This window comes from Nilaparvata lugens, chromosome 10 (genome assembly GCF_014356525.2).
Source record: "Nilaparvata lugens isolate BPH chromosome 10, ASM1435652v1, whole genome shotgun sequence".
Lineage (NCBI taxonomy): Eukaryota > Metazoa > Arthropoda > Insecta > Hemiptera > Delphacidae > Nilaparvata > Nilaparvata lugens.
In genome coordinates this window covers 10,739,818-10,765,344 of record NC_052513.1, presented here as the reverse complement: position 1 = coordinate 10,765,344, position 25,527 = coordinate 10,739,818, and the positions used below count along the sequence as shown (strand labels likewise).

Sequence of the window (25,527 nt, the reverse complement as noted above, 5' to 3'; positions counted from 1 at the left end):
TAACTGCAGTCATGGGAGAAGAGTTACCAATTTTGAAAGGAATTCTTAACGGAGTTGTCAACTACCATAATGCACGTTAGTATCTTTACTATTTTCTCACAATAATTTCATTGTTGATTGATACTATTTGATCCACGTGTCTAGTGGACATGCCACGATATCACAATGTTAAAACTTATAGTACATGTTGGGTATTGATTCAAAGATAAGCCATTGATAAGCTTACTCCATGAAAATATCAGTACACTCACTATCAGATTCAGCAAAATTTTTTAAAAATATTTGAAATCAATTCTCGATAGATGTTCACGAATAGTTTTAATAAGACTTGTGGAAAATTATTCATGCATAAGTTTGATATATTGAATTATTACGCGTAGGATTAGAGGAATTTTTCAATCATTCAACTACACTAAAACGGGTTGATGTTGAAAATTTAATATGATAAAAAACAATCCAATTCGTTTCTCGTATTTAGTTCCTTCGAAGTATTTCAAGGATCCAGTAATTAGTGTCTTAAATCTCCTTAAGTCATTTACGAATTAAACTTTTATCATTTGATACATCTTGATCTAGTCATGAAGTGCATCTGACCTCACGAACTTACAAGTACCCAGTGCAAAAATGGCAGCTCTCATTTCACTTTCACAATTAGAAATCACTTTCAATTGTAGCGCCAGCACTAGTGAAAGTGCATCATGGGAGAATTTCTCCGCTCCAGTTCTCTCTGCAGGATAGAGTGATGAATGAAAGCGTACACTCTTTGTTTTTTCGTGTAAAATATTCCGTTTTTCAAGTAGCTTACCTAGTTGCTCATTATGTTCAGGATTTTTAATCTCTGCACTCAGTGCAAATAGAATGAATCGTTCAAACTAGTTTCTCATGGAAGCTAGAAATTTACATCCGTGATATTTTAGTGTCAACCTTGAGGTTTTCTCGCCTTCAGCTAGAGATCCACTTTGAAATTAGATCTATATGTGGATATAGGATTTTAGTCAGTATGGAGTAATAACATTTACAAGAATAGACTTGCAATACATTCTAGTATGAAAATAAGTAATATAAACCACTTTAACTACTGAATGAAGAAATGTTTCAATTTGATCTTGCAGATGGATTATTTTTCAGAACTCATGCTTTGTTCAAGCAATACGTGTACTCCAATATATCACTAATTTTTAATGAAAAATTGACAATGATTTAATATATACAATAACGTTAGTTATTGAACAAAAGAAAAACATTTCTAGACCACATTTTGTACAAAATTGATACTACTATACTTCACCTACAGGCGACGGGCTAAAAATATTTGAAATTTTTGTTTTTATTAGATAATAATTTTTTTTATTGGATCTCGTGTTGATAGCACATATGCCAAAGTAAGATCACACTCACATCTAGTGAAAGTGAATGTATTGGCAGCCTTATTTATAGGACAATAACCTCTGGGCTATTGACCGTCGACCGATTGCTATTTTGAAGATTCCAACATTAGTTGACTGCTTTTAAAATTTGAAAGTCGACTGTTGAAATAATGATATCACATCTCAACTCTGCGTCTATTTCTAGAGTTTAAATATTTGTTCCCTCTTCATTTATGAATGTGCTTTCTAACTATTGTACATCCAAGGAAAAGTGGAGAGGTTTATCTATAGTACAGTTTCCGGACAAATGAGTTGTCATAAGTTATACGTTTGGACAATACCATTTTTCCGAAATTCTTCCTCATGATATACAATTTTCTGTTATCCCCTTTGCTCTCGCTGGTAGCAAAATAATGATTTCTTTTTTGTTGCTTTGTAGTGAGAGAAGCAAAGAACAATTTCTTTGATTTCATTTGTAGTATAGTTTAATATTTTCCAGGAGAGGTCAAGACTCCGAAATTGACCTTTCTGTCTCTTTTTCTCTCGCACTCACTCTTGGCCCGGACATACCTTTCACTCTCAATTGCGTGCTCTCTTTAGTCGACTAGAACCTCCAGCTTTCACTTGCTGTGAAATAGTAGTGCTTTCATTATGATGATTATGCCGATGATCCAGCAGCCAGCCGATCATGATCATGCTTTTACTTTCTTCTCAGTTGCCCCTCCTCACTCACTCCTTCCTTCCTTCCTTCCTTTTACCGCCCGCGCACTGTCTAGAGGTGGAAGTGGAAGAGGCATCGCGTGGTCCCGGGTTCGAGTCCTACTTACACTTTCATCTTTCTCCCACGAGAAAACGAAAGTGAAAACGACGACATTTGATGTTTGTGCATGCTGGACGGTTGATCGGAGTGCGGGTCTACGATACTGTTTTTAGTGTTTAGTTGAACTGGCTACGATACTCTATTTAGTTGAACTGTGTTTAGGGCGGTGATGAGTTGTTCTATCGGGATATTGGTGTTTTATAGATAGAATGAATTTTTACATCCCCAATAAATTCCTTCTTTTTGTGTAGCCTTACCAATCCAATTATTAATTTGTAACTATTAGAAACTCTTCCCCAGAACATCCAAGGGTTAGAATTAATACGTGAAGCTGTACACCCTAAAATTCAATATTAATCTCCTATTGGTTCTTGTATTCTATGTTAACGTATGTTACCAATCATGTTACTCATTAGAAAACTCCATACAACAATTTAATAGTATTCAATTCTTATCAATTTACAGTATTTCAAGATCCTAAACCATATTTTGGCTTGTTCATAAGAGCTATTATAATCCAATAAACATGTAAGTTCTATATCAATTACCATTATTCATCAGTAGAGAGTTTAGAACATTTTGAATAATCAACTTCAGTTACCAATTGAAAGTTACCCCGATTTTTCTTTCATCCCTGCGTTGAAATGTGAGCGTTGAAAGTTTTGATCGGTACCAGTGATAGTGTAATTATATCTGAAAAGTGAGTTTCATGTGACGAGGATTTTGACATCAGACAAATATGAGAATTCAAAGTATGTTTGCTATTTCAATTGTCTTCTCTTTTTTTTTATTCAATCCTTGAAAATCTTGTATGTTTCCTTAATTTCTGTTCATCCTGAAATGAATCTATTAATGTTGAATATTCAATTGTGATTCACGTTTTTCAAAGCAACTCAGTGACCTTCAATGCTTTGTGTGTTTCTTTATCGTAGGATTAATCGGGTGAAGGTAAAAGTTGATTATCTGGTTTTAATTCCAGTGAAAGCAGGGAGAGTGAAAGTACCTACCTGAAGTCCAAGTACCTACATGTACTCTTGTACAATATGGGAATCCAATCATCTTCACATTTTTTTATACAGTGCAATGAATACTAGTTTCTATAAAATTAATCCTATAGAACTTGAAAATATTTAATATTCATCAGGTGCATAACAATCATCCAGTTTTTGAATTATTTCCATTCCTGGTACATATGCAAAGAAACATATCTTGTTCTAAACATTCATTAATATGCTGCCGTAATGACCCTGAAAAGAAATTCACTATTGAAGTGATCACGAACTTAAAGATGAGCCCCAATGGTTTCAGATACGTGTTCTATCAATATTTTCCAAATTGTTATAACAATGTCCTTCACTCAGACAATCGACTGTATTTGTCATGTTTGTTTTCAATTATTTTGAAGTTAAGGTCATTAGAGATATGTTCCAACCATGAATTTGTCAAGCTGAAATATTATCGGAAACTCTTTTGAATTGAGGTGTTAGAAAGATATTCCAATATTAGCAAATTTGCTCAGCTGGCTTGAATGTTAAATGCAATTTCACGACTCAAGAATTAAAGTAGAGGGAGAGAGTATAATAGAAAGAGGTGATGAATACATAGGGAAGATTCAATGCCGTTATTTGCAAATATATGACACATCTCCCTGGTTTTACTATCTCAGTATTTGCTAATGTAAACCTGAGCTGAAAAAGCTCCCAGTGCTCCATTTTATTCACTGTGTATTGACAGAATCTAGTTCAAGGCCATTGCACGAGTGCATGGAATTATAACTTTATTATATACAGTGAAGCTGTATTTAATTGGGTCAGATCGATGCTCTATCACACTTTTTACACTACTTACATCGCTGCGTACAGATTCAGTTTTTGTTGATCACAATTTGATAAATGACAACGATTATTGATAAGAGTGTTACGATTTGTTTTATTGTTTGCTAGTAATCTCATCAATCTAATAAAACTCGTAACGGTACTTGATGATTAATGGTAATTATATGAGTAAGACCAACTATTTTATTTATTGAGCACGTTATTTTTTTCTAATTTTGATAATAAATGCAAGTAGAATACTGTTGTTGCTTTCCTATAAACAATACTACATACTGTCGAGCAAACATTGTCTGCTGTAGACACTGAAAAATATTTCAGTTTTCTCCTCAATTGTGTAGACTAGAGAACCTTGAAAACGATCGATTTATAAAATTCAAGGCAGGTTCAAGGTTGTGGTATCGAGATAGCCGCTTTCTCTTTCTCCAATTAGTTGCTTATTTTTCGGTTCAATTCTAGTAGGCGATTTCTATTGTTTTCAGAGTTCAATCGATTTCGCCTAATGTTTAAATTTGGAATTTTGTTGACTGCCATAATTATAATAGGTAGTTGTTATTTTTGGCTGAAGATAGCATAATTTGAAATGAATAATTAAAATTCAATTTGAAGAGATCAGACAATGTAGCTCCCTATGTGACGTGACAGCAGTGTCAATATTTTAAAAAAATGAAATCTCCCTCCCCTCAAACAACAAAAATCAATTTTCATTAAATGTAGATGATTATCGATTACTTTCAACAAAAGTTCATTCTCTTTCCGGCTCAAAAGTCATCACAATTAAATAGTTACTATTTATATACCTATTATTTAATTATAATATTCAACAAATTGACTAATTTCGAGAATAATTGGTGATCATAACCATAATTGAACATTACCTGAAAATAGTTATTTGTGCAACTAGTGCGCAAAGTGACAGTTTGCTGCACCGAAAGAAACGTTTACGCCCGAGCCGTAGGCGAGGGCGGAATGGTTTCTTGAGTGCAGCAGAGGAACTTTGCGCACGTATTTCACATTAAGTTTTTCCTACAGTTACCATTGAATATGAAAAGTGGGTAATTATGGGTAAAATTGCCTGAAATCTATCAAATGTTTTTCTGTGTAATTTTATTATTGATAAAAACCTTAATCCTAAAATCCTAAAGTCCTCGTTGTCCTTGGTTATAATATATAATGAATAATAATTAGCGCGTTGTGCTTGGTTGCACCTCTGCTCACTATAGCAGCCACAGCAGTCACTGTTACCAACTTCATTTTGATTTTGCTGCACTGTTGCTCCATATAACCTACTAAGTATTTTGCGTTGCCATGTTGCAAATCTGGAGTGCAGAAAAATTTTTCCCGCACTAGAGCGGAAAAGTGATTCTTTGCGTTCTGTAATCAGTGCAGCAATGGCCACTTTTCAACGTAACTGTAGGAAAAATATATAGTAAAACGGAGTTATGTTCTATTGTAATCTAACAAATAATGTCCTTTAATAGTTTGTTAGTTATGAGAAAGGGAAACAAGAATGGTGATTACGACTCATTAGTGTTGTTGCATCGCGACCCTTTTCACCAGTACCTTTTGAGGTACTTTATTATACATATTGTTATCCTTTGTTCATTGACCGTCTCAATATTGATTGTTGTTGATAACTATATTCAAGTTTTATGGTCGAGTTAGCGTTAACGGCCCTTTTTTCTTTGGGGCAAGGACACGTCGGCAGTTGGAGGGTTGAACGTGTGCCCTTGAAATGAGGGAGAGAGGATGGAATAGAGGATTTAGGAGGAAGCGAGAGAGAGACTAATTGATTGAGCCAGGTGCGAATCGCGTGCCTCGGCAGCTGCTGCTTCTCTCTCACTCACTCTCTCTCTCTCTCTCTTGCGTTCTTGACCCAACATTCAGCTGCTCGTCTGTCTGGCTTCACCCCAATTTAGGCCTACTAGGTGTCACTATGCTCATGGTCTTTATGTCTCAAAAGCTGGTTAGGATCTCACTTACCTTGCTTCCTTGATGTGATAGCTGAGCCAGGAATCGGCTAGATCAAGATTGATCCATGATTAACTATTATTGATAGATGATTCACCTATGTTTGAAATATCAGTCAAAAGAGAATTCAACATGTTATGGAATATCTTCTGCTGTCTAATCATAACGTTCATTATATATTTAAAAACCCATTAATTTGCTTGAATTAATTCACAAAGAATATTAATTATTATTATTGGTCATCCAATAGGCAAGATAAAAAATCTTCTTTTCAAAAAAAATAATCTCTTGAAAAATTATTGTCGTAATTGATGAACTGTTTAGAACACTGTTTATTTCATGATGAATTTATTGGATTTTCGGATACACGATCAATCTGTAGATTGAAAATGAAATTTTCTTTGTGACCCATGTTTGTTCTACAGCTATTGTTTGTCTCGACTGGCTCCATTTTTCAAGCTCAATGTTCTAAATTGACTTCCGTTGTGAGTACGTTTAGGACGGTTACAAGGCTTCACCTCGACACAACACCACCCAACCGACAAAATCCAGGGTCAATGCTGAAGGGTCTTCTCTCATAACACTCTCTCTCTTTTTGAGATGTCTCTCTCGTTGTACCCCGCGCCACTGCTGAAAAATAATCTATAATCCTATGCGACTGTCTACGCCTATGGGTGTCCTTCAAATCCCCCTTGCACCCCTCCCGTAACGCTCTTCACACTTGGCGGGAGATCCAAAAAACAACAACGTGAAAAAACCACACCGTCTCTGTCTATTAGTCTGGAAATGATGCGATCTTTTTTGTCTCCCTTGTTCCGATTCTTCCTTCTCTCTCTCTTGAGAGCCCTTTAACCGACAGACGCATTTTTTGAAGAGCCGTTAACCTTGAGAGGGGTTTCTCTCTGCACTAGGCTTACTACTAAACCCTCATCTCTTGTTTTTGTCTCTCTCCAACTTGAATTCCTGTCTCTTTTATTTTATCCCCTACATTTTTTCTCTTTCTACAAAGTCGAGATCTCCCCTGAGATAAAAACGTAACGGACAAGCTGCCACACTCGTCTCAAGGTCGTTTTTGTGACATTTTTTTTCTGCCGTCCTTACCGTATGTGTTCTTGCTTCCTGTTTCTATTTCGACCTGGTCTTGAATATTGTTCGTATGCTGAATATTCATAATCGCGGCGCAACTTGGCACATTCGGCACGTGGTCTTTCACGACAATAGATTCAATAATGCATAATATATGAGCTCGTGTTCTCGTCAATATTGCTTGAAATATGAAAATAGTAAATGTAGGCTATAATAAATTAATTTCATATTTTTTTCTGTACAAGATAGACTGAATTTCCTAGCATTAATCAAGTTTCCTAGGACAATTATTGATTTTATAGTTTTATCTGTACTAGATAGACTGCATTCCTACCCTTGTATCATTAATTAAGATTCTCATCGCATCTTCTGATTTATTCCCTAATTTCTGTATTTTTGCAATGCTTTCGACAACTTTGTCTAATCAGTGTATTTTTTTGTGTGTGTTGCAGCTGTGCGATTCGGCCGCGTGCCCAAGCGTGAGAAGGCGCGCATCCTGGCTGCCATGCAGCAGAGCACCAACTCACGATCGCAGGAGAAGGCGTTGTCCGCCGAACTGGAGGACGAGCAGCGTTTGCTTGCGACGGTGGTACGCGCGCACATCGACACGTGCGACTTCACACGCGAAAAGGTCGAGCCCATGCTGCTCAGGGCACGACAGCAGCCCTCATACACCGCCTGTCCGCCCACTCTGGTGAGTAAACTACCTGCTTCTTCTTGTAGTTTAATAGGTGCAGGAGTCCATGAGAAACAAGGGAAAGCCATTACTGAGCCCTGTAGAACTCCAGGGTTCATTGGAAACAATGGAGGGTCTAATACTGAGCCCTGTGTAACTCCAAAAAATGAAAGTTCAGTGTAAACAAGAGGAGGTCCAATTTAGGATATCAAATACAGAATTTACTAGCAGTACTGTTCAACTAAAAGTTTTGTATATCATGAGTTATCTAACATCTAACTTGTATAAGGTCAGTGTAAACGTCCCATTCATTCTCGTCTCCTTTGTCGTTGCACGTTTTTTGCACAGCCAGGTGCACAAGTAGAAAAAACAGAAACGGCTCCAGCTTGCTTCAGTTAGAGATGTTGCGTCAAAATTATTATTCCGGCAGCCAAAAACTGTTTCATGGTCAAACTTTTTAACGGCTCTTTGTTTGGTCTGAACTCGACTGTGCCAATAATCACCTGGCTTCTTTGTTTTCTCATGGACGTATGTAGCCTTCCATTAATGCAATATGAAACTTTGTTTTCGAAAAACCTTTATTGAATTTGTACTTTTTTACTAATAATTTCCAAGCTCTCATTTCTATTAAACATGTTGTTGGAGTAACAATCAAACGTTTATTTCGTGACCAGTGATCACATTTGTAATATAAATTACCCAGAACTAGTTTAGTGAATTCGAAACACGAATTTGATTGCTAATTTTTCTGACCTCAAGCGAGGTGAGTCAGTCTGGCTATTATATTGGTCTAGCAGATGCTCATATAATATAACTATTCTATTCCCATCGAACCTTCTTGTAATTTTTCCGCCTTTTTAAACGAAGATAGAATGCATGTTAGACAAGGATCTTCCGGTTTTGACAGCTTGGCGGCATTCATTCGGCGGCCAAGGCAACTAGCATATTCAATGTCGAAAATCGGCCACGTCTAGAAGACTAGACTTGATTAAATAGTGCATTCTCGAAAAAAATGATAGTTATAGTTTTTTCTAATAGTATCAACTCTCATAAATTTATTGATGAAATTGTGATGGATTAAAAACAATTTTCTATGACCTCGACCCTGGAAAAGAGATAATTGATAATAATGTTTCCTACCACAGTAATAAATCTCAAATTGTAATTATTTATTCTTTCAATATTATAGCTCTGATAAAACTTAATGAAAATATTATTGCTCAGCTCAAGAGTAATTAATTCAGATTTTTTTGTTGGAACTATTAAACGTCCCTTCTATCTTGAACACATTTTGCCTTCAACTGGGTTTGAAAAAATGTCAAGCTGCAATCTCTGATGAAAAAATTTTGAAATCTATTTTTGCGAACGAGTCTTAACGCTAGACACGAGGCCGATTTGTTTTAACAGCGGAGGTTGCGTAACGGGCTATTTTTACGAATAGCCTTCCGAATTCAAGTTCATTTCGCGATAAGTTTCTACAAACGATGTTGCTAGCTTTTTAATAGAGGCCAGAGATGAAACCATGAACTAAATAACTGTAACTAGGAAGTGAAAATTTCTTTCTCGGTTGTGTTTTAAATAGCTAGACGTTTTAAATAGGGCTTACATCATTGCTGAGACCGATTCAAAATGTTTTGTTTCAAAAAATGTTTTTTTTTATTTTGTTCTAAAGATGAAGTGTTCTAAAAGATTTCAAGTAAAATAATGTGGTAATACGCGAATATTATTTTGCTATCAACTAGAGTACAATACAGAAAAAAAGCAACGAAAATTTCAGGATTTCCACAATTTTCTCTAGTTTTTGCAAGAAACAACCAAAAATTTTCCTAGCGCAGTTGAGGTCGTTACTCTCCACTGATCGGTAGCATAGGGTCAAAGCTCTCTCTTCTATCTCTGTTGCACATTTTCATTCTCCCGCCATCCCAGAATAGCCTAGCTGTCCAGCTTGCTCCACAGGTCTTTGAATTCCTACACGTTTTCTTCGTTTTCTTTCTACGACGTTCACTTGGATTCTCACACTATTACGTCTCCTCCTGGCTTATGTTCGTGCAATTCATTCCCTCAACAATAATTTATTATGTATCGATTTCCAACTATAGAAAGGTGATAGAACTTTTAACCTTCAACAATCGCAGTCAGTTAGAATAGCAAACTGGGAAATATCAGATAATGTATAGTAGGCCTACTTGGAATCTTGGGGATTATGTTAGTTTATGATAATGTGCGTTTTGAGTCAAATTACTGTTCACTTTTTATAGAAAAGTATTGGTCATCAGTTTTGCTGCGTGCTTGGTGCAGTGTATAAATAACACTAGACATGACATAATTCCAATTCAAGTCTAGACTCCGTTCTCAGTTTTCAAAAACCATATTGCAAATTATAATTGGAATAAGTTAATAATTTCAATTCTAGACAAGAAGTCTGATTGCAAACAGGAGCTATAATATTGCGATATCATGTCTGATAGAGAGACAATAATATGAGATAATAATTGAATTTTTAAACTTATGAGTGAGCTGAGAAATAATGAATACTACTCCATCGACATCAATTTGTCAGCTTTATTTTCAAGGTTAATGATGTAAACGGATGACAGATTTTTATTGCAAATACAGACATGAGCTTGCAATTTGTGTTCAATTTCTGGGAACATAACATCGTATTTTCAATAGAAATTATCAATAATTCGCAGTGACACTAATCTAGATTTGCGTCGTAGATTTTTGCATTGATTTTAATTTGATCTCACATCGGGTAGGACTCATCAAATAATTGAATTTTGATTAAGAAAAAAGTACTTAAGATAGAGTTTTGGAAGTCCCTTTGCTAGCTTAAAATCTAAATGTTTTTAAATCTTAACTCAAATTCAACGTCCGTGAAATTAGAAATTTACAGCCTGATTAAATCCACACGCTCTTGAGATATAATGCTAATGATTCGTACGATGAAAATTATAATCTTCAATCAATGTACTTGACCTTAAATATGTACAATGCTCGAAATACGGTTTCCGGTGTCTGTGAATCGAATTCAAGACATCATAATCACAGAGAATGGACCTTGACCAACAAACAATGTGTGCGTTTCCTCTAGTCGATTCGTGTGCTATTCTCCCATTTGACCCGCTTACAAAATCAGTGCAATTGTTCAATTCGATCAATCGGTTTGATTTATTCTATTCTAGTCTAAACTGAAAGTCTTGATAATCTAATCCTACTGAAACTTCCTATAGTATTCTATATAGCTAGTTTTCCTCATCTATAAAAATAAACTATGAGATCGCACCTCGTGTGAATAGCACTCTGAAAGTTTTTTCCGAGTACAGTAGTATTAATTTTGTATTTTGTGCTTTTGTTGCAGGCTTGTCCACTGAACCCCAACCCACAGCCATTGACTGGCCAACAAGAACTGCTGCAGGACTTCTCGAAGAGGTTCTCGCCTGCCATCCGCGGAGTGGTTGAGTTTGCCAAGCGCATCCCTGGCTTCTCCTTCCTCGCACAAGATGACCAGGTCACACTTCTCAAAGCCGGTGTCGTTGAATTTCATTCTTTCATTTTTCTAAAGAATGATGAATACTATCTCTAATAATTTATAATTAAATGATAATAATGCATTTTTCTATTTCATACTTATAAGAGTAATGAAATCAAATGAAAAGTCTTCCATTCAATATGCTTTCTAACTGGAAAATATGAAGGTTTCCATGTTTGTATGAACTTACAGTTTGCAATTCTGTGAGATAGATATTGTGTTATGATGGGGAGAAAAATATTGAAGATGAGATTATGTACAAATGATAACTTCAACTCTCAAATTTATTTACTTAGCAATGATACTCATACTCATAAAATGATTGGGGATAGAAAAGCAGGCTTATAGATTACATAAATTAATTAGAGTTTGATTAAAATAATCAATACTTATAAGAAAACAGCATTTTTGTCATTTATCGTTAACTAACTTTATTCAAATTTATATTATCTCCCATATTTGTCTGACCTCGTTTGTTCTGCTTGTTTGTTACAGAACAACAGCATGATTTGCCTGAACGGCCAAATCCTGAAAAGGGAGTCGATCCACAACAGTTCGAACGCCAGGTTCCTGATGGACTCCATGTTTGACTTCGCTGAAAGACTGAACGCTTTGAGACTGTCCGACGCCGAGATTGGTCTCTTCTGCTCCATTGTCGTTATTGCTGCCGGTGAGTTCAATTATCAATTACTCCTTATATATGATAATTCCAACACTTTTTCAAAAAAGAAGGAAAAAATACAAATAATAATAACAATAATAATACATTTCCATTGATCGTTCTGAAAGAAACTATATAAATAATACAAACAATTCTGAATCTTGTTTCTGACTATTACAGCAAATTGTTATCATTACTTGAACAGGTTCTAATGTGTTTGTTCTTTTTTGTGTGTTAACAGATCGGCCTGGCCTTAGAAATACCGACCTCATAGAGAGAATGCACAACAAACTGAAGGCAGTGCTGCAGTTAGTGCTGAACCAAAACCATCCCGGGCAGCCGAACCTCTGCCACGAGCTCATGAAGAAGATCCCCGACCTGCGCACCCTGAACACGCTGCACTCGGAGAAGCTGCTTGCCTTCAAGATGACCGAACAACAGCAGCTGGCCCAGCAGCAACAGCAGATGTGGGGATCCATGATGGTCGAGGACGAGTGCAACAGCAAGAGCCCTGGCGGCGCGTCCTGCTGGTCCTCATCCTCCGATGTCACCATGGAAGAAGTCAAGAGTCCGTTGGGATCCGTGTCGAGCACCGAGTCCATGTGCTCAGGCGAAGTGGCTTCGTTGAACGACTACCATCAGAGCCATCATGCCAGCAGTACACCCCTGCTAGCAGCCACCCTGGCCGGCGGAGTCTGTCCTCACAGACACAGAGCCAACTCAGGATCTGCTTCTGGTGATGACATCAAATCCCACCACAGATCCTTCAGAAAGCTCGACTCACCCAGTGACTCTGGTATCGAATCAGGCACTGAGAAGCTGGACAAACCAATCGGATCTGCTCCAACGTCAGTGTGCTCCAGTCCCCGTTCCTCACTGGAGGACAAAGATGAACATCATCACAACCACCACCATGTCCAGAATGGCCACCACTCGATGCCATTCCAGAGCTCACAGCCAGCACAGCAGAATGGCACGACTCACTCGGTGGAGGACATGCCTGTGCTGAAGCGTGTCCTGCAGGCCCCGCCTCTCTACGACACCAACTCTCTTATGGATGAAGCTTACAAGCCGCACAAGAAGTTCAGGGCGCTGAGAAACAAGGACTCGGCCGAAGCTGAACCGATGGTGCAAAACTCACCTCAGCTGCACCACCACCTCACGTCGTCGCTGTCCAGCACTCACTCCACTCTGGCCAAGTCGCTGATGGAGAGTCCTCGCATGACTCCCGAACAGCTCAAGCGTACCGAAATGATCAATGACTTCTTAATGCGTGACAACGGTGCCTCTGCCTCGTCCTACCAGTACCCACCCCAGAGGTGGCAAAGTGGCACCAGTGTCATCACCACCACCAGTGCAGTGGCGGCACCCCCTCCACCCTCCGCTTACATCCTGGTCTCCACCCCTCCCCCACCCGCCCAATCGCGAATGTACCTCTCGCCATCACCCTCCTCCTCCACCTCCCCTCACTCACCCTCTGTCATGGAGCTGCAGGTCGGCATTGCCAACTCGTCCCCTTCCTCATCTTCCTCGTCTCCCACCTCAGCGGCTCAGCCTCTCAACCTGTCCAAAAAGACGCCGCCTCCCTCACCCACCCCCCTCTCGCACCCGCCCGCCAACAAGGTGGTGAAACTCGAGGCCTGAGGCCCGCACCGCCCCCGTGTCATTGTCTATAGTACAAACAAGCCGTGCCGTGATGAACCAACCAACTGGTACAAATCAAAGACTCCTCGGACGCCTTGCTCCTACTGATCTCTCTGAGTTGTTGTTCGTGCACGGCACCCCCACACCCCCACTATGTTTAGTCTTTCAGCTGTCCGCCTCTGGACTCTGATACTCATTGTCAGTCATTCTTTTCAACACACTCATTCACTCAACAAGGTCTCTGGAGACGTTGCAGTTGATTGTTTGTGCATGCTAAGAAAGAGGGAGAGATTAAATTCTGATGGTGCCCACCTTATGAGCAGCCCCCTTCACCCCTATCGACCAACATTTGGTCAGTTGTAAATGCACTGTTATTCTCCTTCTTGACTTTAATGATAATCTATTTGTATGTGTATAATGTATGTATTCGTTTAGATGTGTGATTCGATATTTTTAAAAACAAATTAATAAAAGTGTTGTAGTTGAAATAGTTTCGAGTGCGTGCAAATGTTGTATTTTCAATGTGAAATTGAAGTCATTAGACATATTCATTGTCATTCATTCACAATCATTTATCTCTTACTATTGATTCCATTCGATAGCAATCATTTTCTCGTTCTCTTTGGACCAAAATGTCTGTTTTTAATTTACAATTCCACTTGTAAAATTATTCTTCATTCTCATATCATGTGTAAATTTCCACCTCATTTGTAGAATATATCATTACTCATTTGTATATCTTGAAGCATATCTCATCATTCATCTCACCCTCAATCAGTCGTGTTATCATTAAATGAATCAGGCTGGGGAATGACAAAATGTGAATTTTAGGCTCAAAGGTTAAAGTTGAAAGCACCAGTCCTAATATAAATACATGTTATTATTAAAATATATATATTGTAACGAAAAGTGAAGAAATATATTATACTTTGATTAAATAAATGTGATATAATTGTGTATGTAGGGCTTGCATTTCACCTCTATGTGTATAAATATTAAGAAAATCAGAAACGATTACGTTTTAGTCTTATCTTGTGTAACATAAATAATATCTGAAAGAATAATTAATTTGTTAAGATGTTTACTTACAAAAAGTTAAAAAAATTGATGGAAATGATAGGTTAAAACGTTTGCATTCTCAACTAGGGCACAAATTCGCCCTTGTGTAAATATTATATATATAAAACTATTATTATCTTAATAATAATAATTTAAGAAAAAATATGAGACTGAAGGGAAGGCCGCCTGCCATGCCACCCTCTCCCCCTCCCCTAAATATTCCGTTGTTTATTTTTATTCTTGTTGTTTCTTTAAGTTATATTACTAAGTTAATGGAGGTAGGCCAGTACCGCAGCGTTTTTATTATTCTAATTTAATTGAACGAATCAAGCCCACCCTTTTTATTATTATTATAACGGTAATTGATAATTGACCTGTTGATCGGTATAGTAAATATGTTGTGTTGTGCGTTTTCTCGTGTTAATTATGGTATTGGTAGATTCTCATGCTTGGTAATTTTTTTATCAGTCCAAAGCCATGTAATTTGTATGAACAGTTTGTAGATAACACATTGCAATTTTCTGGATTAAGACTGTAAAACAAATATGAATTCGTCTCGATCGCTCTGATATCATAAAATCATGTTTCGTTGTAATTATATAATATTTAATTGCTGTAGATTAATGTGAAATAGAACAGAACGGCGTTAGGAATGGCAGAGGCTTCCTACAAATAATTCAATAATATATATATTGTCATATATATTATATAATCTTCTATTGTATTTGTCTTTGTTTTTTATATATCTAGACTTCTTGATGTTTGGACATCCTCAAAAGTACATGTTTTTTATGCTGCTCTGTTCAATTGTAATCTGTTTGAAGTTATTTACCACTTATGCACTATCAATAACAGTTTTCTTTGTAATGGCTTTGAACTATTCAAAATACTCTTTTCTTTAGAAATGATCGAATTGTCAAAAGATTGATTAGGCTCAAAATGATTTCTGTGGTGTAGTTAATAATTCATTTGGAAAAGGATACAATACTTTTGAATGTATAAATGAGCCTAAGTATGTTGTGAATTGTAATCTGGGCAATGTTTTAATAGTTCATTTATATAAAATATAATATAGATCGATGTTCTCCATATACATATTTTTATGATACTTTTAAAAAACAAAGAATATAGATTTGTATAAATCAAAGAACCTACAATATATTTTTATTTCCCTAAAATGAATGGAATCAGATTAACAATATAATATCACATATGTTTCTACTACATTTTAGCTATTGTTACTTAAACAAACGGTTCAACAGATATATTTGTCAGCCCAGTGAAGCAGTGATGTTTAGAAGTGTATGTTTCCCTTTCAAAAATGGTGTGTGCTTGTATTGTATGTATCATTTTTTTGTAAAGCTTGGGACTTTTTTGAGGTCGTCAGATTAAACCATTGTCTGGTGAAAATTAAAACCTGTGTTTTTATTCCATTACATTTACTATCCAATAGTCTCCGACTGTTTTCCTGTGGAAAACATAAGTGTCGAAAAATACTCGATTATGATTATCTTCCAACATGCTGCTGAATAATCATCAGTGAAATGACCAATGAGAATGTTGTTGTATGTTCTAAAACCTGCTGTTCATGGGTCAGTTGATAAAAATCTTCTCATTCATGAACAGAGACAAGAAACAAACAACAAGAATTTTCACTTACCGAGAAAAGTAACTCTAGTTTGTAAGAGAAACTTTGGACTCAAATTAAAGCTGTTAAAATAATATTGCTCATCAGATTCTGTAGAAATTTTATGAAGTTTGTTCACCATGGAAACCGATAACGATATTGAATTTTAAAATATCTGATGAGTTATATTCTACGATGATTATGAGTAATAATCTAACGAGCATTGTTCCAAAAAGGAATGCAAGCAAACGCTTTTTTCCTAGCAAAATACATTTCATACTGATATTATTGTCATGTAGTCTTGACAGTGACATTGAAAAATTAAGATTATGAAACTTAATTTTAATTATATGATACCATCACAATGAATAATCAAATATGCAAATGGTCGGTGCATGGTATCATTCTTCAATTTTGAGGAAAACTAGAAAATTCGTGAGAATAGTAAATTTGAAGAACCAAGTCGGTATCAACAATTTTAAACCATCATGATTTTGCTTTACATTCATCAGTCATTGAAGCGGCAATCTATGTATTTCAAAAACGATTTGGTTTAAAATTGTGTTGATTATCGACTAGAGATTGTATATAGATCCTGTTCACCGATAATTTAATTTATATAGCCTACAGTGTATGTTCTCAGAACATTGTATGCTGAAAATGTTTACTTTTTAAAAAGCAGACTATTAAAACTTTAAATTCAAATTTATGGAATTATAATCAGAATCATAGAGCGACGCTGAAGAGATTGACAGAAGCAGGAGCAGTGTAAGCAATATTTCAATTAAGATCAAATTAATAGAAAATCGCAATTTAATTAGGTAGCTGTTTCTAAGTTTCTCTCTAATCGTGTATCTCTGTCAACCATCAAGCGTGTAGAGTAGAGAGTATAGAATGTAATTTACATTTTACGATTCATATTAAATGGTTTACTCTCTGATCAAGCCAGATTAACATTTATCCAGGATTAGCACTATCATATCATATCATATCATAATTTCTTTATTCATAAATTTGTACAGTGTATACAATGAATAGTGTCATTAATATATATCTTTGATTAGATACAATTAAAAATAAAATGCATAACAAATTAAACATACAATCATAAGAACAAGACAAAAATACAAACATACAATACAATTCAACTCATAGGAGCTGATCTCATTCATTCAAATATTCATTTATATTATAAAGAGCTCTTCTAGTTAAATATCTCTTTAATTCCAATTTGAATTTATTGGGATAAGTGGTTTGATCAGTTCTCAGCTGATTAAAGGTAACTGTTTGATCTAATATCAAGATAAACCAATATACCAAATGGTATACAATTGGCATCCTACCAAGTACAAGCTCATCGATAGTTTGTTCCACCAGTTTAAAACGCTCGCTGTTCCGTACATCGCAGTATCCTCTGCTTCAAGAATTAAGAACAATTACAGCTGGATTCCCACATTATGAGTGACAGTGAAAGTGAGAACATAATTCCCATGTGTTCTAATTGGACAATTCCCACATTGCCCGGCCGAGCGGGTGTGAATAGAACTTATGGGAATAATATCCTTAGTGTACTGTTTCGGGCACGTTCACTGTCAGTGATAATATGTAGAAATCAAGCTTAATTCTCTTGAATACATTAAAATTGAACAAACGCACTGAATGAGCCAAGAAAATGCATAGATGCGATACATTTATTAGTAATTAGTTATTTGTGCAACTAGTGCGCAAAGTGACAGTTTGCTGCACCGAAAGAAACGTTTACGCCCGAGCCGTAGGCGAGGGCGGAATGGTTTCTTGAGTGCAGCAGAGGAACTTTGCGCACGTATTTCACATTAAGTTTTTCCTACAGTTACCATTGAATATGAAAAGTGGGTAATTATAGGTAAAATTGCCTGAAATGCATCAAATGTTTTTCTGTGTAATTTTTTTATTGATAAAAACCTTAATCCTAAAATCCTAAAGTCCTCGTTGTCCTTGGTTATAATATATAATGAATAATAATTAGCGCGTTGTGCTTGGTTGCACCTCTGCTCACTATAGCAGCCCAGTCACTGTTACCAACTTCATTTTGATTTTGCTGCACTGTTGCTCCATATAACCTACTAAGTATTTTTCGTTGCCATGTTGCAAATCTGGAGTGCAGAGAAATTTTTCCCGCACTAGAGCGGAAAAGTGATTCTTTGCGTTCTGTAATCAGTGCAGCAATGGCCACTTTTCAACGTAACTGTAGGAAAAGTTATTTTTTGATAGAATTCTGATGCTGCCCGATTCTACAGATTCTCTCGACGTCATTCATGTGTAGAGGCGTAGAAACCTTGAAAGTTTGAAACAAAACAAAAAGTTGGATCTTGTATAAAAGGACGAAACTATAATGTATAGTGTCTCGCCTGGCCGTTGGAGAGATCTGCTTTGTTGGTCGGCTATTCGTTTTTTGTAATGGGCCAGACAGATCAGTCCCAAATCGTCCTCGGAATATCATGTTTATGTAATGAGGTAAAAACATTTCATAACACACAAGAATAACCGATCCTGTATGGAAGCAGAGGAAGATCAAAGAAGTATCGAGACAAAATAATTTAGATGCCTGTTCGTTGACGGGTGTGGTCATATAAATGTGAATATGGCCTTGTCCTCAGTAGCCTATTATGAATCTCCACATTGGGATGAACTTATTTTCGAGCATAAGATTTGTATTCTCAAGAACATTTCAAGGAAATGCTATTTCAAAAATAGAAAAGGAATCATTGTTTCAAAAATGATCAATTATTATACTATCAAGTAAGAATTGTATTGGGGCCTTGAACATAACCTAAACATTTCAAAAATATAATTATTATTATCGGATCTTTCTTGATGTTGAAAGTTTGATTCTGAGCTCATGCTATACGACCAAATTCACTGATAAACATAAAGAGGAAATTTCTATTGAATATACTGTCCTCAGATACTGTATTTTTGAAATATGCACCTAATACAGATAATCTACAATCTGGATCAAGTATACAGAGTGATTCTTAATATTATGGTAAAATAATTTAATACGTGATAGTAGAGGTAAAAATAAGAAAAAAGTTCACATAAACATACATCCATTAACGCTTCATTAGCGAGCTATACAGAGTGAAAGATTTCGCCCGGAATTCAGTTCCTCTGGTGAAATATACCAATGCTGAATTGTTTGGGGACTAGTTTTTGAAAAACTTATGCTGGATTCATATGGAAAAATATCCGAAAAATTGAATAAAAAAAAGTTTGGAAGCTGAAGTGTGAGTAGTTTTTGAGAAAAAAGTTGAAATATGGAAAAAATCTAAGTAGAAAAACACAGACTTCTACGTGATGCCCAATAACTTTCTTCAATGACCAGTAAACAAATAATTCTTCGCAATAAAAATTGTAGAGAATTCAATTCTGAAAAGACTTATGTAAGCTGTGTAAACTAAATTTAGATAAAAGTTAAATAAAATGTATTCTTATGTAGTACATTACACCACAAAAATTTGCTGTTTTATGAAGAGAAGAGAACTAACAACTCACTCATAGCTTTAGCTGTGCAAATAAAATATTCGGTTTTTTATGAAAAGTTTTATTTTTTATGAAAGTAACATATCTAAATGACATTAAAATTATACCAAAAGACTAGAGATGATGTCCTTAATGCATATATTCAGACGATTCTGTGCATTATAAAAATTCACAAAAGTATCAAATTCTTCCACAATCATGGTTAGAATCCACAAACTACATTTACAGTATCTACATAGAGTTCAATAGATCTATATATTGATTTATTAGATTATAAATAGATTACAAACTGGAAACTGTAAACTTGACTTGAATCTTGAACTGGACTTATTTGAACATTCATGATGAAAATGTGTTTGCATTCAAAAAGTAACATTTTTAAGTAATTTGATAATTATTACATCATCTACATCGTATGACTAAGGTAAATGGTTTTCAATGTATGTGAGAGTTTCAAGTCAGCTAATGCACAAAATCTCGAACTGTCGGTCGGTCGGTGGGTCGACATTGAAAACGATCTATTTTCGTGACATATCGCGAGTTGGCATCGTCCATATGACTCCCTCTTGCACCTCCCCCCTTAAACCAAGCCCCCCCCCCAACACTTACCTCTTCGTTGTAGTGTTGCGCTGAGTAACGACTAAACCCCTTCCCCTACCCACTAGACCTACCACTCATCCATCAAATTCTTGCCGACTCTTATTGATGCCTACAGCTTACGCCCCCCCATCCTTTCCTCCACAATTGACGTGGGAGTCATGATGCTTAACGTCCAAGTAGTTGTGGGGGGGGGGGGGTGGTTGGTGGTGTCTGGTGGTTGTGGGGGGAGGTGGTTAAAAAGCAAACCTTGGCCTTGTCCGCTGCCTGTCACTGCCTGTAACTGAGTACCCGGCTCAAACCAAACCCCTTGCAAGGGGCTCGAGCCAAGGCCGGTCAAATATAGGAAAACCTTTGACCTTTGACGCCACCACTGATAACGACCCCCGGACCAGATTGGTTGGCGCTTCAATTCTATGTTATGCCACCACCAACTCAAATACCCATTTTTAATGGGCACAAATGCTAACAGTTCATGAATATGCAATTTGCCCCTGTCAATCATGGATCATCTACTCGAAACTGGTACATCTTTGTGGACACTGAATCGAAATTCATTTTACTCAACGCCTTATTGATTGAATGTAGACTAGATATTCTTTTCATCTAAAACAATGAATATACTTATATTTTTTTCCTACAGTTACGTTGAAAAGTGGCCATTGCTGCACTGATTACAGAACGCAAAGAATCACTTTTCCGCTCTAGTGCGGGAAAAATTTTTCTGCACTCCAGATTTGCAACATGGCAACGCAAAATACTTAGTAGGTTATATGGAGCAACAGTGCAGCAAAATCAAAATGAAGTTGGTAACAGTGACTGCTGTGGCTGCTATAGTGAGCAGAGGTGCAACGAAGCACAACGCGCTAATTATTATTCATTATTATATATTATAACCAAGGACAACGAGGACTTTAGGATTTTAGGATTAAGGTTTTTATCAATAATAAAATTACACAGAAAAACATTTGATGGATTTCAGGCAATTTTACCCATAATTACCCACTTTTCATATTCAATGGTAACTGTAGGAAAAACTTAATGTGAAATACGTGCGCAAAGTTCCTCTGCTGCACTCAAGAAACCATTCCGCCCTCGCCTACGGCTCGGGCGTAAACGTTTCTTTCGGTGCAGCAAACTGTCACTTTGCGCACTAGTTGCACAAATAACTAATTCCCGTTTGTCTTATCTTACGTTGTACTTTTCTGTAAGGTGTCTAAGTGTGTGATTCTGAATGATTGAATGAATAATGAATACCGTACTCTCTTCATTGGAATGAGTAATAGTTATTTTAATATCTTTATGTTAATATCTCTGATGTTTGAAAATAAATTCCATGATAAATTAATATAATAAAAATGATGGGTAACTATCACGGTCAAAGTTATTTTTCCTATCGATAATAATTCTATCTATAATTCTATTAAACATTCTCTTCTATTACTTTTCTAGTATTTATATATATTTTTTGTAATAATTTTTAATAATGTATTTCCTGTATTCATGAGTGCGTTTGGGCTATTATGCCTGTTGCACTCCTAGATTCTTGTAAGAATAAATAAATAATAAATAATTATTTTATTACTTTTGTAATATACTATTAATATTTCTATACTATTTCTATTATAATTGCATTATTTATTTCATTTATCAATACAATCACATATAGCAATTAACAACAATATTGTTCAAATTCTTATAATAATTTATTTGAGTTGGGAATAATTGTATGATGTGAAATATTCAAATTAATTATTGAGACTTCTTTGAGATTAGAGTGACTTTTTTTGTTTATGGTGAGTTAGTTATTCATGCAAATTTTCGAAGAAATTTCATGTTGAATGAGTAATGAGTTATCTCACGGCTAATCCACACTTCTAGTTATGGATTTAGTCATCTTCAAGGGTGTGTATCAACAATCCTCGATTGTAGAATAAACAAACGAGATTCAAATAAACGAGCATTTTCCTCGTTCACTCAGATTCTGCCCAGCCCTAATGATCCATCTTAAATAGTTTCTTGATAACATGAGACTCCAGAAATAGCCAGCTGCTTTGAATACATAGTTGATTCGCTGTTTGCAACTGAAAACTAGCTGAAAGATTAACGTTATCTCGACACTAGTTTGCCAATGCCAAGGTAGGACAATAGAGCCAGTCACGCAAACTGTTTTCAGCGAATAAAATCTCGAAGGTGCGGGACTCTCGAAATAGCATTGTGATCGGAACACGCACATCCGACATTTCAACTACCAAGGTTAATTTTGAATCAAGGTTTTATTCGGCGTAAATCAGTCCCAACAGACGGCATTAATGTTTCAAATTCTTCATAATTTCAAAGGGCAGGTGAGATGAATTTGTTACAATGGAAACCTAGGTCTCTAACTCTAAGAATAGAATAATGCAAAATTAACACGACTTGAAATGTCAATTTGATACTTTCCTCATTATTTATTTTCAGACCCAAATTAATTGCAGTATATAACGTTCAGAGACCAAAATACCATCAATAAAACTTGATTGTATCATAGTGAAAGCATAGAGATGCATTGTGTCACTCTGGCTGTATTTTTGGTCTGAAGTAAACCTGCTAAAAGTGCTCTTCAATACTGTACTGTGATTTCATAATACAGTAAAATAATAGCCTACATTTGCAGATCAGTAAGTTATGAAATCATTTCTCAATTGCAATAGAGCATTTTCAACTGTGATCCTACAAATTAGAGAAACATCAGGTTCAGTCAATAGAAGGGATATTAAATGATCTCTGAAAAATTATGAAAAAATATAAGACTCTTGATACAATGATACCAATAGAATAGGAGTGGCTATAGTCCTGTGGATTAAATCCCGACTTTAAATGTGGATTTAAACCGGTAGAAGAAAATTAGTACCTGCATGGAATGGGAGAACGTAATATTCAAGTTATCATTAATTCAGATATATAATGATACATTGGATCTAACTATTTCAAAAAATGAGATTCTGAACATCTAGTATGCAAGGTGTCACTCTCCACGAATACATACTATCAAAGAGAATACAAGTTATTGAAATTTAAATTTAATAATTATAATTTATGTATTTTAATTGAAACATTAAATTAAATTTCCTTTATCAAGTATTTGCCAAGTTCATGAGAATAGAGTAGCCACCAAATTACTCAATAATCAGGAAGTTCATAGTGTCAAGTGTAGGTTTTCTTTCATTGATATCCTGACAGATCATACTAGCACCCTGATATTTTCTGTTTTTGTTCAATCGAATAGCCAGTTGCGTTTTATCGGTCTGTCTTTCTCTAGCGGCTGTCTATTAGAAGAAGGCGACTCTGAGGTCAACTGCCAGCAGTTCAAGTTCAAAATCCTCTTACTCCCACTCTCTCCTCCACTCACTCTCTCTTACTCTCTTTTTCTAGCCATCTTATCCGACCTCGCCGATTAGAACTCGGGAAGTGGACTGCAAACTGAAGCTGAATGTCAGAAGCTGCATTCATTTCCTCCTCCTGCAACAATCACACTGTACAGTAGTAGTTCTCAGGCTAGGTCACACAACATGCTAGGTTCACAACTTGAAATCGGGAAGTAAAACATGCAATAATTTCCGATTATCTGTATTCAGAAAATGTTAGTAAGAAAAATCGAGCGAGCGAACAGAGTAATCCTATAACCGTTGAGGGTTGAGGCTACACTGACCCTCTGACCAAAAGAAGTTTGCTAATAAGGTTTGCCTTTATCATAATGTTTAATCATCATAATATTAGTCTATCTGTGGGATATCAGATCAAATCAAATTAATTTTTTGACATTTTTATTAGTTTACAAATTTAATGTGTGTTTCATATTATGTGTAAGATATCGAATCAAATGATTTTCTTTGCATTTTTATTCATATACAAATCGTAAGAGCATGTAGAGGATTTCCGCATCTTCAATATAAAAAACGTAATAGTTATTTGTGCAACTAGTGCGCAAAGTGACAGTTTGCTGCACCGAAAGAAACGTTTACGCCCGAGCCGTAGGCGAGGGCGGAATGGTTTCTTGAGTGCAGCAGAGGAACTTTGCGCACGTATTTCACATTAGGTTTTTCCTACAGTTACCATTGAATATGAAAAGTGGGTTATTATGGGTAAAATTGTCTGAAATCCATCAAATGTTTTTCTGTGTAATTTTATTATTGATAAAAACCTTAATTTATTGTCAAATTAAATAAAAATGTTGTCCTTGGTTATAATAATAATACTAATAATTTGCGCGTTGTGCTTCGTTGCACCTCTGCTCACTATAGCAGCCCAGTCACTGTTACCAACTTCATTTTGATTTTGCTGCACTCTTGCTCCATATAACCTACTAAGTATTTTGCGTTGCCATGTTGCAAATCTGGAGTGCAGAAAAATTTTTCCCGCACTAGACCGGAAAAGTGATTCTTTGCGTTCTGTAATCAGTGCAGCAATGGCCACTTTTCAACGTAACTGTAGGAAATAGTTATTTGTGCAACTAGTGCGCAAAGTGACAGTTTGCTGCACCGAAAGAAACGTTTACGGAATGGTTTCTTGAGTGCAGCAGAGGAACTTTGCGCACGTATTTCACATTAAGTTTTTCCTACAGTTACCATTGAATATGGAAAGTGGGTAATTATGGGTAAAATTGCCTGAAATGCATCAAATGTTTTTCTGTGTAATTTTATTATTGATAAAAACCTTAATTTATTGTCAAATTGAATAAAAATGTTGTCCTTGGTTATATCTAATACTAATAATTTGCGCGTTGTGCTTCGTTGCACCTCTGCTCACTATAGCAGCCACAGCAGTCACTGTTACCAACTTCATTTTGATTTTGCTGCACTGTTGCTCCATATAACCTACTAAGTATTTTGCGTTGCCATGTTGCAAATCTGGAGTGCAGAAAAATTTTTCCCGCACTAGAGCGGAAAAGTGATTCTTTGCGTTCTGTAATCAGTGCAGCAATGGCCACTTTTCAACGTAACTGTAGGAAAAATATATTCTGTTATACACAGTCCCGAACATAATAAATAATCAGATGAAGTAGTAGATCAATCATAACCTCTTTTGGACTAATTTGCAATCAAAATTCGGGAATGGAGTATAGTATGGGCTGTAAGTATGTTTTCCATTTCC

At 36.0% G+C, this 25,527-nt stretch overlaps 1 protein-coding gene across 1 annotated transcript in view; it reads left to right on the top strand.

Annotated features, from left to right (window-relative positions):
• Positions 1 to 15,426, top strand: part of LOC111055059 (nuclear hormone receptor E75) — a 103,094-nt gene extending 87,668 nt beyond the window's left edge. The window contains exons 4-7 of the mRNA XM_039436271.1: positions 7,529 to 7,770; positions 11,114 to 11,305; positions 11,753 to 11,954; positions 12,187 to 15,426. Of these exons, the coding sequence (XP_039292205.1) occupies positions 7,529 to 7,770; positions 11,114 to 11,305; positions 11,753 to 11,954; positions 12,187 to 13,589 (2,039 nt within the window). The 3' untranslated portion in view covers positions 13,590 to 15,426. The remainder of the gene's footprint in view (positions 1 to 7,528; positions 7,771 to 11,113; positions 11,306 to 11,752; positions 11,955 to 12,186) is intronic.
• Positions 15,427 to 25,527: the final 10,101 nt, after the last annotated feature.